Source organism: Tympanuchus pallidicinctus, unplaced genomic scaffold (assembly GCF_026119805.1).
Source record: "Tympanuchus pallidicinctus isolate F22 unplaced genomic scaffold, pur_lepc_1.0 scaffold22, whole genome shotgun sequence".
Taxonomy (NCBI): domain Eukaryota; kingdom Metazoa; phylum Chordata; class Aves; order Galliformes; family Phasianidae; genus Tympanuchus; species Tympanuchus pallidicinctus.
The window spans coordinates 24,383,869-24,397,476 of record NW_026294739.1 but is presented as its reverse complement, the minus strand read 5'-3'; the positions used below and the strand labels follow the sequence as shown (position 1 = coordinate 24,397,476).

General features: G+C 45.4%; 1 protein-coding gene across 2 annotated transcripts in view; it reads right to left on the bottom strand.

Moving 5' to 3' along the window:
• Positions 1-13,608, bottom strand: part of FANCA (FA complementation group A) — a 32,365-nt gene that overhangs the window by 12,838 nt on the left and 5,919 nt on the right. The window contains exons 8-24 of one of the 2 annotated variants that reach the window (XM_052685629.1): positions 13,329-13,408; positions 12,834-12,867; positions 10,470-10,536; positions 10,274-10,386; positions 9,219-9,295; positions 8,671-8,812; positions 8,020-8,153; positions 6,993-7,103; positions 6,488-6,583; positions 6,331-6,390; positions 5,223-5,311; positions 4,793-4,853; positions 4,653-4,702; positions 3,512-3,588; positions 1,775-1,879; positions 1,115-1,257; positions 612-682 (exon numbers count right to left, since the gene is read on the bottom strand). In XM_052685629.1, coding sequence (XP_052541589.1) covers positions 612-682; positions 1,115-1,257; positions 1,775-1,879; positions 3,512-3,588; positions 4,653-4,702; positions 4,793-4,853; positions 5,223-5,311; positions 6,331-6,390; positions 6,488-6,583; positions 6,993-7,103; positions 8,020-8,153; positions 8,671-8,812; positions 9,219-9,295; positions 10,274-10,386; positions 10,470-10,536; positions 12,834-12,867; positions 13,329-13,408 — 1,510 coding nt within the window. Of the gene's footprint in view, positions 1-611; positions 683-1,114; positions 1,258-1,774; positions 1,880-3,511; positions 3,589-4,652; positions 4,703-4,792; positions 4,854-5,222; positions 5,312-6,330; positions 6,391-6,487; positions 6,584-6,992; positions 7,104-8,019; positions 8,154-8,670; positions 8,813-9,218; positions 9,296-10,273; positions 10,387-10,469; positions 10,537-12,833; positions 12,868-13,328; positions 13,431-13,608 lie in introns of those variants that run through there. The other variant, XM_052685628.1, reaches the window with a different exon arrangement.

Here is a 13,608-nt window from a genome sequence, read left to right as displayed (position 1 = left end):
CCCTCCTCCCTCACATAGGGCAGAATCAAACTCAGTCAGTTCCAGGGGGAAGAAGAACTAAGGCAGAGAGAAGGTGTATCATGCTGCTCTTTCTTTGTCCATAGCTCCAATATCTCATACATTTCATACTAGATATGGCATTAGAGACAAAGGCTGAGGTGCCTGGATCTGCAAGATACGGGATGTGCCAAAAATACACCCCCAAGCACCCTGTCAGCAGACAACCATTCTCCTCCTGATCTTTAGTGTCAGCCAGCAAGTAATTCCTGGACAGAAGGAAAAAGAATGTGCTTCGTGCCTCAGCTTTGAGCTGAGAGCAGCGACCTCAGCACACAGAGTTTGGAGTGTTTTAATGCACCGTGGTGGAGCTGAAGCAGAGGCAAATGCCACTTTTCTGAAGAGATCAGTAACAACCGAGGAGAAACGCATTTTATTTACTCTTACACATCAGAGCTCGTTAGTTCTTAGTTCACAGCAACTCAGAATAAAGCAGCTTGCAATCGCCAGGCTAGCACTGTGGATATGAACACACAGAAGCCCCTCCTGGCCTCTGGACAAACGCTGGAATTTCACTGTATTAATCAATTTCCATTTTCCTACTTGCATCTTACCTGTCAGGAGGGTTAAAGTAGGAAGCAGCAATCAGGTTTTGGCAGAAAGATGTCAGTAGAAGATCAACGACCTGGAATAAGAGACACTGCTATTTCCTCAAGCTGGATAATTAGATCTAATTGTGCTCTGTATGTATTATGTTTCCCCAAGTTTCATAGGTCCATTGGCTCTAACAGGAGATGGAAAGTTAAGCCCACCACAGCCCAGGAATGATCCCAACATACAGCAAGTATCTAGGCAAGTCTGGTGAAGAAAACCTAGCTCATCACAGGCTTGGTCTAATAGAACATATCTCTGGATCTCTCCACCAGACATCCAATGACTTCCAGGAGGAGAAAACATAGGCATAGTCTTTGCAGGGCACTATGAAGCAGACAAAAGGAGAAGTGTATTTCCTGTTTGCTGCAGCTAAAGCAGCCTTGCACAAATAGCATCCAGACATTGTATGCAGGTGTGCACCTACCCAGTGTACCATTCTGCATCTCAGAAGGATGGTACTCACGCTCTGATGACAGGGTTCCAGACTGGGGTCAGAAACATGAACTTGGATTCGGGAATTCAGAGCGGCAGCTTCATTCTCATCACTGCTGTGACCCAACGCACTGGAGAGTCTGTCAGAAATGACTGCAATCTGTGCTGGCACATCTGTGAGAGAGCAACAGGAGAAGAGGGGAGGCAGGACAGAGGGCATGAAAGATTTCTAACTCTACATGAAACAGAACAAGTGAGACACATATTCTAATTGATCAGAACCCAAAGTATGCTATGAAAAGCCGTAACGAGCAAAAAATATTAGCTTGAATGCAGCAATCATCTTCGTTTTAGAAGACAACATTATTTTTTTCCACAGTACTGTTACAAGCACACAAAAAAAGGAAAATAGCCTTCAGAAGGGGGGGGGTTGAGTCAAGGCAAGCTCCAGGAACAGAGCTGCATCACGGCAAAGATGTGTGCAGAGGTGAGCAGTCAGCACAAAGATGCAGACCTGAAGTTCCCAACTCAAACATGAAAAATACATATTCATAGCTGGATTACACTGATCTGAAAGACAACGTCTTCAAGCACCACTGGGAAGTAACTATTGCTGCTGCTTTGGCTATTAGCCATGTTTTACGAATACAGCAGTCAGTTAGAGGTAATTATAACTTGCCTTCTTCCATACCTTCGTGTTTAGCCTGGTCCACAATCAGCACCCTCAGTGCAGCCAGCTCAGCCTTCAGGTGCTCTGCAGGCTCTTTGGAATGGCTGGATTCCACTTTGGATTCATCTGAAGAAACAAGAGGGAAGTGCAACTCATCACTCTTATGTTTTTACAGTTCTTACATTATTCTGAGTGCACTGAATTGGTTTATGAAATGTGTTCAGCAGTCCTGCATGCCTTTTCTGCAAAAGTCATTATTTACGTTTTCCTATACATTGTAACAGATCCCCCCCCCAAAAAAACTGTCAGCCTGCCACACACACAGCCTTGTTTTCACATTCAAAGTATGCTACTTAATTAATCATCTAAGAGCTTACGCCTAACTTCAGAACAGAACTCATTTGATAAAAACAACAAAAGATGTCTCCTTTCAGTTTCCATTCCGTTTTCTTTAGCTCTCTGCCCCACATGGAAACATTTGCTGTTCTCTAAAGCCTGGAAGCGGAGTTTCAGAACACAGAAGGAAATGCTGCAATGCAAACATATCTGCATATCACATCATCAGCTTCTCCCTCCCCAGCCCCAACACCACGTCACATCTTCAGGTGTCACACAGAACCACGGCGCTTTCTTTTGTTTAAGACAGTGAAAGAAGTTCCTTTTCCCACTAGAAACAGAGCCACAACCACCCGATGCAGCCGCTCAGACGGGAGCACAGGGCAGGGATCGCTGAACCAGCATCGAGGGGAAAAAACGAGGTTAACGCTGAATCGTTACAACCTCAGCTGCAAAACGAGGTGCGAGCAGCGCCATCAGCCCCGTGAGCAAGGATGAGCGGCGGCAAACGGGGCGGCTTTACAGCTAAGAATGCTCAACGCTGGGTCCGCGCGGGAGCCCCGCAGGCAGACGGGGACGCGGGGGGCAGCAGAGGCAGCAGGGCCGGCAGTGCGGGACGCGGGGCACGGAGCGGGCCGTACCGCTAGGGGTCACTGGCAATACGGAGACCCGCAGCCCGGCGGGATGCTGCCGGTGCCGCACGAAGCGATTCCGCAGCTCTGCCGTTGCCAGGACAACCCCCGCAGGCAGCCCGCCGTACGTCTGCGGTCGAACAGGACTCGGTCACGTCTCAGAGCTACGGCATCTCCAGGAGGCTTCAGACAGCCGAGCACGCAGGGCAGCAGCCCGTCACACAGATCAGCAGCACCGCTAAGCTCCAGGAAGGATCTGGCGTAAGCCTGTGCTGGAGATGTTGCTCGTTAGAAGATGCAAGGGATTGAAAAAGGCCCTTGCTGAAAGATAGGGCTGTTCATGAAACACCTGCTGTGCCAGTAACTGGGCTGCAGGGATGGGAGCTGAGATGAGATGGCTTCCACCCATACGCTGTCCAGGGGGACAACGGTGAGGTCGGGCAGCAGCAGTGCCACTGAGGGATGGGCACAGCAGAGAAGCCTGCAAGCTGCAAACATAGCAGTGTGCTGGAACTGGAATCAAATCAGCCAGCTCAGGCCTCATCTGCAGCCTCAGCACTGCGCAGAGCTGCAGACAGACTGCAGAAATCCCACTTGGGCAGGACAGGCAGGGGAATCCACTCAGGCAGCAGCCATTGCGTGCCTCAGTGACACAGAGAGCTCACACACATTTACACAGAAAGACATAACCAGCAGCCACGTGTTGAACATTTTTCCCTTGTGTGAGAGCATCAGCACAAATGTTAACAGTTCTGCAAAGCGATTGTAAGGACATTTTTTGTTGTTTTACCTTGTAACATTTTCTCCTTCCTAGCACGACAGGCTTGTACGTATGTGGAGTACAAGTTGGAGGGTATTTTGTCAGCTCTGAAATCATAACAAAAAAAGACATTTAGTATATGATCACATTCAACCTTCATCTTTATTAATTCAAGCATAGGGAACAGCTTTGCTATGAAGCATAATTAGAGGCTCCAAAGCATCTGAAGCATTTCTTTTAATCATCTGCTGACACGAGGGCCAGAAATGCGTATCCAAGGCTTTGGCTGCATTAAGCAAAATGCAAAAACAATGCTACAGACAGCACACACACACTGATACCTAATTCATATGTTGTGGATGTCTGAGATCTGTAGGACTTACTTAGACTCTATAGGAGTCTAAGTTGTGTGACATGAAGTATTCACACATCTCAGATGGATGGAGATCCAAGTCCAACCTCCAACACCTGCTGGGCAGGCAGAATAACTTTGCAGCTTCTCTTATATCTTTAATTTTTAATAAGATTAAACTTTTTTTCTTTTTGTCAAACTGGAATTACAAGGCAGGACTGAATGTTTCATTTGTAGGCAGCATTGTGAACATTCTCCCTCCATGTTAGGTTACAGAGGAATTACTGGGTGTAAAATAAAGCTCTTTCTGCAAGGCAGAAAAGTGCTGTTAAACATTCACACAAGATGGGTTTGAGTTCTGAGAGGGGCTGCCATCTCCTGAGACATGAGCCTGCTTTCTCTGAAGAACAGCTCAAGAAGCATTACCACACACTCAGCTTTCATCCTCCCCTTCTCCCATATCCCCTCCCCAAAGAAAGCAGAGCTGTTCACAGGGGGGCTCGTCTTCCTATTGAAATTTTATGTTCAGCAGCATTCTCCAAAGCTGGCATGAAAATGTGCCTGGCCTGCAGGCAAAGGGCTTGTGGGACTCCTTCCAGATCATGGTTTTAGAGCAGCCTTTGGGCTAATTACAGAACTGAAGACGTTTATCCACACAGAAAAGCTATTCCTTCCACATCCTGCAAGCCACAAACAAGTCTGGCCATGCAGCTCTGCCAAAAGGGTTGGCCAACAGGCAGCGTTTTGTAAACAAGCTGTAAAGCTTCCAGCCATCTGATGTTCAGAAGCTCAGGACACAACACTGGGGAGCCTCAATACCTTTTTAAAGAATCTATGAAGGCCATACGTGCATCCAGGGTTTTAGGGAGCTGCAACAGAAAGGCAGGCAGGTTAGGTGCAAGTCACCTCTCCACAAACAGGCTGCTAAGCAGGATCCAGAGAAAGAAAAAAGTACTAACCACACGTGGCCTGAGCAGAGCAGGAAGAAACCAGGACGTATAATAGGGCCGCCTGAAAATACTGAGGCAGAAAACAAAATGTCAACAGCCAGAGCTGTGAAGTGCCATTTCATGATGTCAAAAACGAAGCTGGTTCCCGCAGACAGAAAAGCGTTCATGGTGGCATGAAAAGCCACAAACAAATCAGGTCACCAAATTATTTTTTTGTTCATTCTAGTAATTGTGGACTTCTCTTGCTGGCGTGCGTACGCCTCTTTATCCTCTGCAGAAATTACTTCAATTTAGATGACTGCTGAGGAAATGAGTAATGTGAAAGAATTTACCAGATCCTCCATTGCTGACTTCCTCATTGTATTTTTATTTTGATTTGGATCTGGCTTTTTTTTCCCCCATTATTATTGAAGATAAGTGTTGAGAAGCGTTATGATACCTGGCTTCTATCACTGATGTTGGGATCTTCCTTGTGTTTTCAAATATCTGAAGGGCTTTTTCAACGTCACGAAGTGCCTGGCCCTGGGGCTGGCTCACACAAGAAACAAAGGGAGACAGATACTGTGAGAAGTCAGGGATGGTGATAATCTTCCCTGCTTGTTCATTCAGAGTTACTGACAGTTGTCTGTGCTGTGAGATGACTGAACAAACACAACTGAATATCTACCACTACTTGATAAGCAGTGTAAAACTGCAGGACAGAGAAACCTGGTCCTGGACCATCAGCTTGCCACAAGGCTGTTATATATAACAGCTCTTCTGTGTCAGCCCAGAGGTCCATGCAGCAATGTACCCAACTCCTGCACTGACTGCAGCAGGTATTCCTGTTCAACACGTTCTTTCTTCAATACTCCCTCACAGGGGTGATACTTTTTCTGTTCCAAATTTTACTGTTCTTCTCTTCCACTCATACACCTGGAATTAAGACTCATATTCTTCACTTCCAGCCCCTGCTGCTAGAACTGCATTCCATGCAGGATGACTGTTGTCCCAGATCTCAAGCCATGAGACATCTTAACAACCTGTGCCAGTTTCTTGCCCACCAAACTGATAAGTTGTTCTACCAGCACAGCCAACACAGACCCAGATCCCACAGACGTGTGGCTCTGTATCTCCCAGTCTCAATAACCTCATTTCCTCACACCATACGGCACCATTAGATTATTCTTTTTTTCCTTGAATTCCTACCAACAGAATGAGCCATTATTTTCCACATCCCACCAAACAGGATGGGCAAGGATTAGCCAGCACTTCCCTGGCTTCAAACAGCACATGCTGACTAGGTGGCTGATTTGGCTACTGCTTGGCCACTAACTAGCTGGCTAATTGCTGAGTTCCTCTGCAGTCAGTCTGTCCTCCATGCAGGTCTAATTTTCATGAAATCCAGGGTAAGTTTCCATATTTATGACCTTTAATTCCTCTGTCTTGAGATGGAAAAGATTTAGCAGCATACTCAAACTCAGTAGGAATGGCAGATTGATAACTCATACTTGTACAGAAAAGAAGAGCATAACAGGTGAGAAGATGGTTGGGAAGATCACCAGTACCTGCATGGATTCATGCGTGGAAGACAAGTCTTCGTAGAGTCCCATATCTTCTATAGCAACCTGCATGAGGTTACACAGACATGGGCACTGTCACTGCACAGCTCGTGTTTGGACAGATCTATAAGGATCTCTTTCCAAAGGGACAGTTTTTACTAACCTTGAGGTCAGCCAGTCTGGTTTTAGCCAGAGTGATGTACTCCAGGAGAACAGAGCGATGCTTTGTTGGCACAAAAGGTGGGTACATGATATGGACCTGAAATGTAAAATTCAGAACAAGATTTGCCATTTTTACAGGCAGCAACAGTAAAACTCTGGTTAACTTTTCCTCTCAATTACCTCAAACATCCCCAAAGAAGACATTATTGCTTGTTTTAAGACAGTTTCACAACAACTGACGTGCAATTTTCCCCCAACAACAACAAGTAAACTCAAGCACTCAATCTCTTCAATATAACTTCACAAAAGGGATTATCTTCTTCTTGAGGAAATAAAAGCATCTTGCTTATTTCAGGGAGAAAAGGTTTTGCATAGTGCATTGGAAATAATGCAATTGCTACTAATAGCATGAGGAATGTGCTCAAAGGCACACAGCACAAGGATGTTTATTCTGGAGCAGTTCTGCAGCCGTCTTCAGACAACCATTTCTACCAGCAGCTTCTCACCTTTAAGTATGGGGCTACTTCAAAGGGCACTAGCTCTGACAAGAACTCAAAGAGGAAGACCAGAGCTTTCTTACTGCTCCCATGGTGGCTGCTAGCATTCCCAAAGGAGGCCTGGAACATAGAAAGTGACAACAGAGCCTTTCAGTTTGGAAAGAATCAGCATCCGCTGCACTCACCCTTCATAAATCCTACATATCTCTTCCAGACATCTACTTTGCATCAACAGAATCTTTCTGCAGAAAAGACTCCAAAGAAAGTTTACAGAAGTTTCTTTCTCCAGTTTCCATGTCAAGCTCAAAGTTGTTCTCGTGTGCTACCATAGGAACGCTGAGAGAACTGAGACAAGGCAACACCAAAATGCAGCAAAGGACTGAAATTCATCAGGAAAACATTGTTGGAGGTTTAGTCTGGGCACTACAGGAAAAGTAAACCAGTCAGCCTATACAAAATATTTCAGAAAGTAAACTGGTTACATCCTGAACACTTTAGAATGTGGAGATTTGCATACCCAGAATACCTATGTGTTTACAACTGAAAGCTAATTACCAATTATCTATAAGGTCAAACACACCAATTACAGCTGCATGCAAACATCCAGGAAATAGGAATGCTTCATGTGCAACAACCCACAAATTATGCAATCATAACACTGTTGGTTATCAAGATACTGAAACGTATCCAAGCTGATGATTATAACAGGATTTACATGTCTGCATTCCTGACAAATAACTAGAGAAGGCAAGATGTACTTGAGAGATGAAAGGAGGGAGGACCAGAGAAAGCCAAATGAATATATTATTTGCAGACACAAAGGGCAATAATAAATATTACATTATTCCTAATACCAATACAATCACTTGTTACTTTGTTGGGTTTTTGTTTCTGTTTGTTTTGGCTTTAATTCCTGGTGATCTAGTCTGAAACCAGGCTTTTTATGTATTTGTGTGTGTGGGTGCAGAAAAGCATTCCTTATGCACAGGTTTCTCACATACTTAAAGATTACCAGTGAGGTCTTATTGAGTCTTACCTTAAACCACTCAGAGTAAGGCATGAACACAGCAGGGCCCTCTAGGGCAGCCTGACGGGCTATCAGGAACGCAGTGATCATATTTTCCATATCATAATTCTCAAAGGCCTTTATCAGGAGATGGCTCAGGAGATCTAGAAACATAAAACAGTAACCTCAACCTTTGCTGTATACAATTGAGCTACGGTAGACTAAATGAAGGCAAACATCTAATGAAACATCTGCCCCAAAGGATCGTACATTAGAAACCCATTTATGTTTTTTCAGTGGTCAAACAATTGGGGATTTCAACTTGCAGGAACTACAGGGAGCCCAGCAGTGACATTAGCAGTAAGGCACCCTAACAGCAAAGACAGAAGAATTCAGAAGAATTAAGTAATCACTGCACCACATAATCATAAAAGCAATTATTAAACAGTCATTCTTAGCTGTACACTAAATTAGGGAAGCACCAGGCACAACGCCTGGTATTCACATCACAGCTGGCACAGAACACCTGAATGGAGAGGGTGAGTTCCTGTGGTTCTTTCCCCTACAGAAATGTCAGAGCAGAAGTTATGAACTTGCTGCTGCACTTGGATGGTTTCCTCATTCAGTACCTGAGGAGCAAGAGGCACGTGCCAGCCTGCAGGCTTGCCAGCACCCACCTACCTTTGAACAACTGCTCAGCCTCAGCCTGACAGACCACCAGTGTGGAAACACAGGACAGGACATGCTGCCAATTCACTTCATGTGTCTCCAGGACTCGCTGCAGCTGGCAGATCGACTCTTTTGCACTGAATGCCACAAACAGCTGGGAGGGAATGAAAGCAACTCTGTCAAGATTAACACGTGGATGCTCTTGGCACAAGCTCTCTTGCGTGCACCTTTTGCATCAGCTTTGCAGGGCCAGATATTATTCTGGCTTGGAACCAGCAATGGCTAAAACACACAGGTGTCCCCCAGCTCTTTCAGAAGCAATGTCATATTGTGTAATAGCAAAAATTTACATCTTCAGTTATTATCTTTGTACTCATTTGGATTGCTGCACAAACAAAAATTCCAGTCGTACTTTCCCTTCAAGCTTCGTCCTGCTTGCAGCTCCTGGCAGCTGCTTCAGATTCTGCAATGCACTGTTTTTAAATAATCCCATTCCAGATATTTTAATGAATACAAGATCAACACAGTGATGTTCACTCTGCAAAACCTGGAAGACCTACTTTGCAGTACAAGGTAGTGAGCAGCGAACACGTCCTTGTAAAGCTCCACTCTCTCTGCTTGTGGATGGCATCAGACACTGTACTCAAAAGAAAGGAGCACGTTAATAGTTGTCTCCTCAGCAACAGATTTAAAAAGAATGTCTACGACACAGAACTTCACTACATAAGATTTCCCTTTAGCTTTCACAGCCACAAGCACTAAAAGCTAAAGCTACCTGGTGAAACCCTTTCTCTCCCATTCATCTTTGGAATACAAACTACATGAAGATGGACTCTGTCATTTTACTACAGCATTCTCATCTCAGAGCTCTTCTTGGGATCATGCATTCACCAGCCAGCATAATGCATGCAGAGAGAATCAGCAAGGAACCATCTTTTTCCTCAAAGATCTCTTTCAACTGGAAGCCAGCAAGAGTGACCAGCTCTTCCATACTACCTGTGAGGAGCTCTAGATTGTAGCTTGGAGTGATAATACTTCACCATAGATTGTGCAGCCCCAAAGTAATTTCTTCCTAAAGACATCTAACTTTACAATTAGCAGTCATGGACAGAAGCCTTCCTGTAGTCATAACTGATCTACCGAAATGAAGTGAATGACAGACACCCAGTGAGCAGAGGAAGGCTATGGTTGGTGCTTCAAGCAAGGCCTACAGGGACGCAGGATTTCAGCCCCAAGCTCTCTGCAGTGCCAGCTCTCCCATCCAGTTTCTCCTTTGGCCAAAACTATTCCCAGAGGCCACAGCTCTCCCATGCTGCTCCACAAAGGCTGTGGCAGATGTTTCTCCCGGCACTTCACGTGAGCTTTTGGCTGAAGCTCTGCCTGGAGCTGCTGATTTTCCACCTTAAAGCTTCCTCCTGAACTCCAGCTCTCTGAAGCCCAGAGTCCAGATGAACCTTTCATCTCCTTTGGCACTGTGAGGGTGGGGAAGAACCACGAGTGAGATGGCATCTCTGCGCTCTGCTCTCCAGGCTGGACTCCACTCAGCCACTGGCTGGGATAAAGCTCCTGACCCACGACAAACCCAGAGACACTTCTGCTCCCCAGTTATTCCTACCTTTCAGCAGTGGGTTGTAGGTAAGAATCTCAGTCAGGGTGTGTCTAAAAAACTGCTGCAAGGAATCCGGATGAACTGCGCTTTTATAGATGGACACATCAAATACATTCAGCCTGCAAATGACAAGAAAACATTCAGAAACGATGCACAGCACTACAGTCAGTCCTCCCTTATTCAGAGCAACAGTGTTTCTTACCAGAACCTCATCGCTTGCAATGTGGAGACATCTTCCTCCTTCTCTTTACCAACAGCATCGAGGACCCCTGGTTCCCCAAAGTAAAAACACAAAAAAGGCAGTGAGAAAAGCAGAAAGATTTGTGACACTACACTAACAGTTAAGGTGACCCCATTAGGGAAACACACCATTCCTCAGCATTAAAATCTTACCAAAATGTCTCAAAAGTAACACTGAGGCTCAAAAACTATTAACATTAACCTTGAACCACTTTAAAAGCATTCCCACGAATGTGCTAATAATTAAGCCATCTAAAAATGGACAGGTATTAATATTTAATTTCCAAAACTAATCCTCACTGTGCAGTGCACACACGAGTGCAAACACTGCAAAGCTGTGCTGGGAGAAGCCTGGAGGCAGAGATTTGCACATTTGTGCCTTGAGACAATGATCTTCACCATCCTCAGCAAACAAAGAGGGCACTGCTGTGAATGCCACACATGATGCCTTTCTTCAGCAGCGCTCCTTTAAAGCAAGGCCTGTCCTAGGGTGACCAGTGGAGGTCAAACAGGCAGCAGCTCACACAGCACGTGGTCCAGACTGTAAGACTGCACAACTCAAAGCCCACATGCTGACATCCCAAACTTCACAGGCTGCTGCTGCAGTAATTCTGTTTCTGGTCCCAGCCCACCTTCAAAAGCCTCCTCTTTCAACAGTAAAAACGTTTGCTTTGTTCATTAGGAATTGTTCATTAGGATCATTTCAGTGATGCACTCTGAGAAGGAAATCTACCAAATCGAGGCACCAATACTGGCATCCCTCACGTGCCTTTTGTAGGGCAGTCCACAGGGCTAGCAAGTAACACTGCTTCCCCTGCAGAGGAATGCTCTCAGGTTAAGCAGGGGCGAATAGAGGAAAGGAGATAAGCTCTACTTATCCTTAGGCACAGGAGTTCAGTGCAGCAAGCTCAGTGCTGTGAAGAACAGTGCTTCCAGGCTACTGTCAGCCTCTGCTCCCCCTGTGAGCAGCTTCATTCATCAAGCATTATTTTACATAAAGCATCCTCATGTTCTTCAAAGCAGCTGATGAGTTAAGTGAAACTCCTCAAAGATGACCCGACAGCACACACAAACAAAAGCATTTCATAGAAAACATGTAATGTATTTTCAGATAGACTGCAAGGCAACTGGTGGCAGCGCAGGCTGCAGAAATGTGAAGGTCAAATGAAGAGCAGGTTAGCGCAGACTCCACCCTGCCTGCCAGCAGCCTGCCTTGCTTCCCCCCACATCCCTCTAGTCCTGAGCTTATGAGGGTTATTTTTCAAGTGCCAGCGCTATTAAAGGGTCACCTGAGATGGAACTCATACATATTAAATAATGAAGCACTTCCCTTGCAGCTTTCCCTTTTTAGAACTGCTCAGCAAGGTCTGCAAGGCATCTGTCTACAGGCAGTGCTGTCTGCAAGACACAGGGTGAGGGATCAGGCTGGCAATACCCACGCAGAGATGCAGGAGGGATGTTTGGGAGCAATCTTTGTGTTGCATCCTGGCTTTTGGTCATTTTGCAACAGACAAGAAGTGCTCATCTTCGCAACAGCACTGAGCTCGTTGCTGAAGCGTGACAGCAAGGAAAGGGGCAAAGTGATGTCAGTAAAAATAACAGCAGCACACAGTCAGATCAGGCTAACGCCGTGGTCTGGAGCCTGTAAGTGAACATTTCTGCAGGCAAAGCAGTGCAGTGGAAACAGCAACCTGCCACGATATCACCAGTGACACACGACACAAAATCCTGGAGTGTGTTCAGTCTTTCTGCATCAGGATCTGCACTGCAAATGAGGCACTGCCACCCCTGAGCTCTCAGCAGCAGCACGACAGGCACGTTATGCATGGGACAGCTGAACACTGCCTGTTTGCAGGCTGCACACATACATCAGAGGTCTTTGCTCTACATAAAAAAAATGAGGTCTCACAAAACACAAGTTTGCAAATCCAAAATGTGAGACAGCAGAATGGCCTACTGGCACATAGCTTTGTAAATTCAACGTTTAATTTAACGAGTAGGATAAGTTAACCAACCCTCTGTGCTGCTGACGGTTGGACTGCTTCCAACAGAGCTTGTTGAAAGCCAGCTCAGATATCTTTACCCAATTTTGCAGCTGGGAGGATCAAAAAGAAGTAGCATGAGAAACAAGAAGTTATTTGTGGTGATAGAAGAAACTCACTTCACAAAAGTAAAGAGGAAAATGGAGACACACAACGTCAGTGACATAAATGTGTACAGAAAGCATCCCAGAAAGAGAACTTCTTAGAGATTTAGTATTGAGGAAGGAAATTAAGTTAGCAAACAGCAGCAACTGCTAAAAGTTACAAAGCACAAGAACACTTACATGTCAGCATTCTTTGTAAAACAGCATGGCAGATCTGTTCAGAAGGGACAAATTAAGACCATTTAGTGTTGAGAACAGCTGAATTTCATGCAGAAAAGGCAAACTGACTCGACGAAAAGGTTTTGTCCCACTTGATTTAAAGCATAACATCTACCTCGGGTTCTGGTGTAGAACACATACAGAGAGGCAGAGGGGCAAGCATTTTCCATGCTTACCAGCATTCCATGCCTCGTATACAAACAGAAAAGAAAGAGCAGTCAAGGTGAAACCAAAGAAGCTAAAAAGTCCTTGACAAGTCGCCTTGGAGAAATTCTCTCTAGAAAGGTCTCTTCTCTGGTTTCAGCATCTCCTCCTCACCCACTCCTCCTAACTGGAGCACCGCCCGAAATCTCTTTGTTGCTCTAACTCATATTGATTTACAGCCTGAAAGGCAGCGCCATACGAGGTTTCTACTTCTTTAACCAACCATTTTCATCAGTTTCCTTTTGTCCTTACATGGGGGACCTTCTTCAATTCCAGCTTTCTCCCCAGCTCTGAAGGCTGAAAGCCATTCTGAAGGAACACGATCGCAAAGTCTGCAAATCAAGAAGGAATCCGTGTTACAGCATCCCCTCTCATTAAAACCTCTTGCTCTTTCCCCTCCCAACGGGACTGCAGTCTGAAAAGCTTCGCTGGCTACACAGCACAGTCAGCAAGACTGCTCAGTGCTTTGCTTTTTTTCTTTCATGGAGTAAAATTACTCCTGGGCAAAAAGAGCTTGGAGCAATCAGTGCCA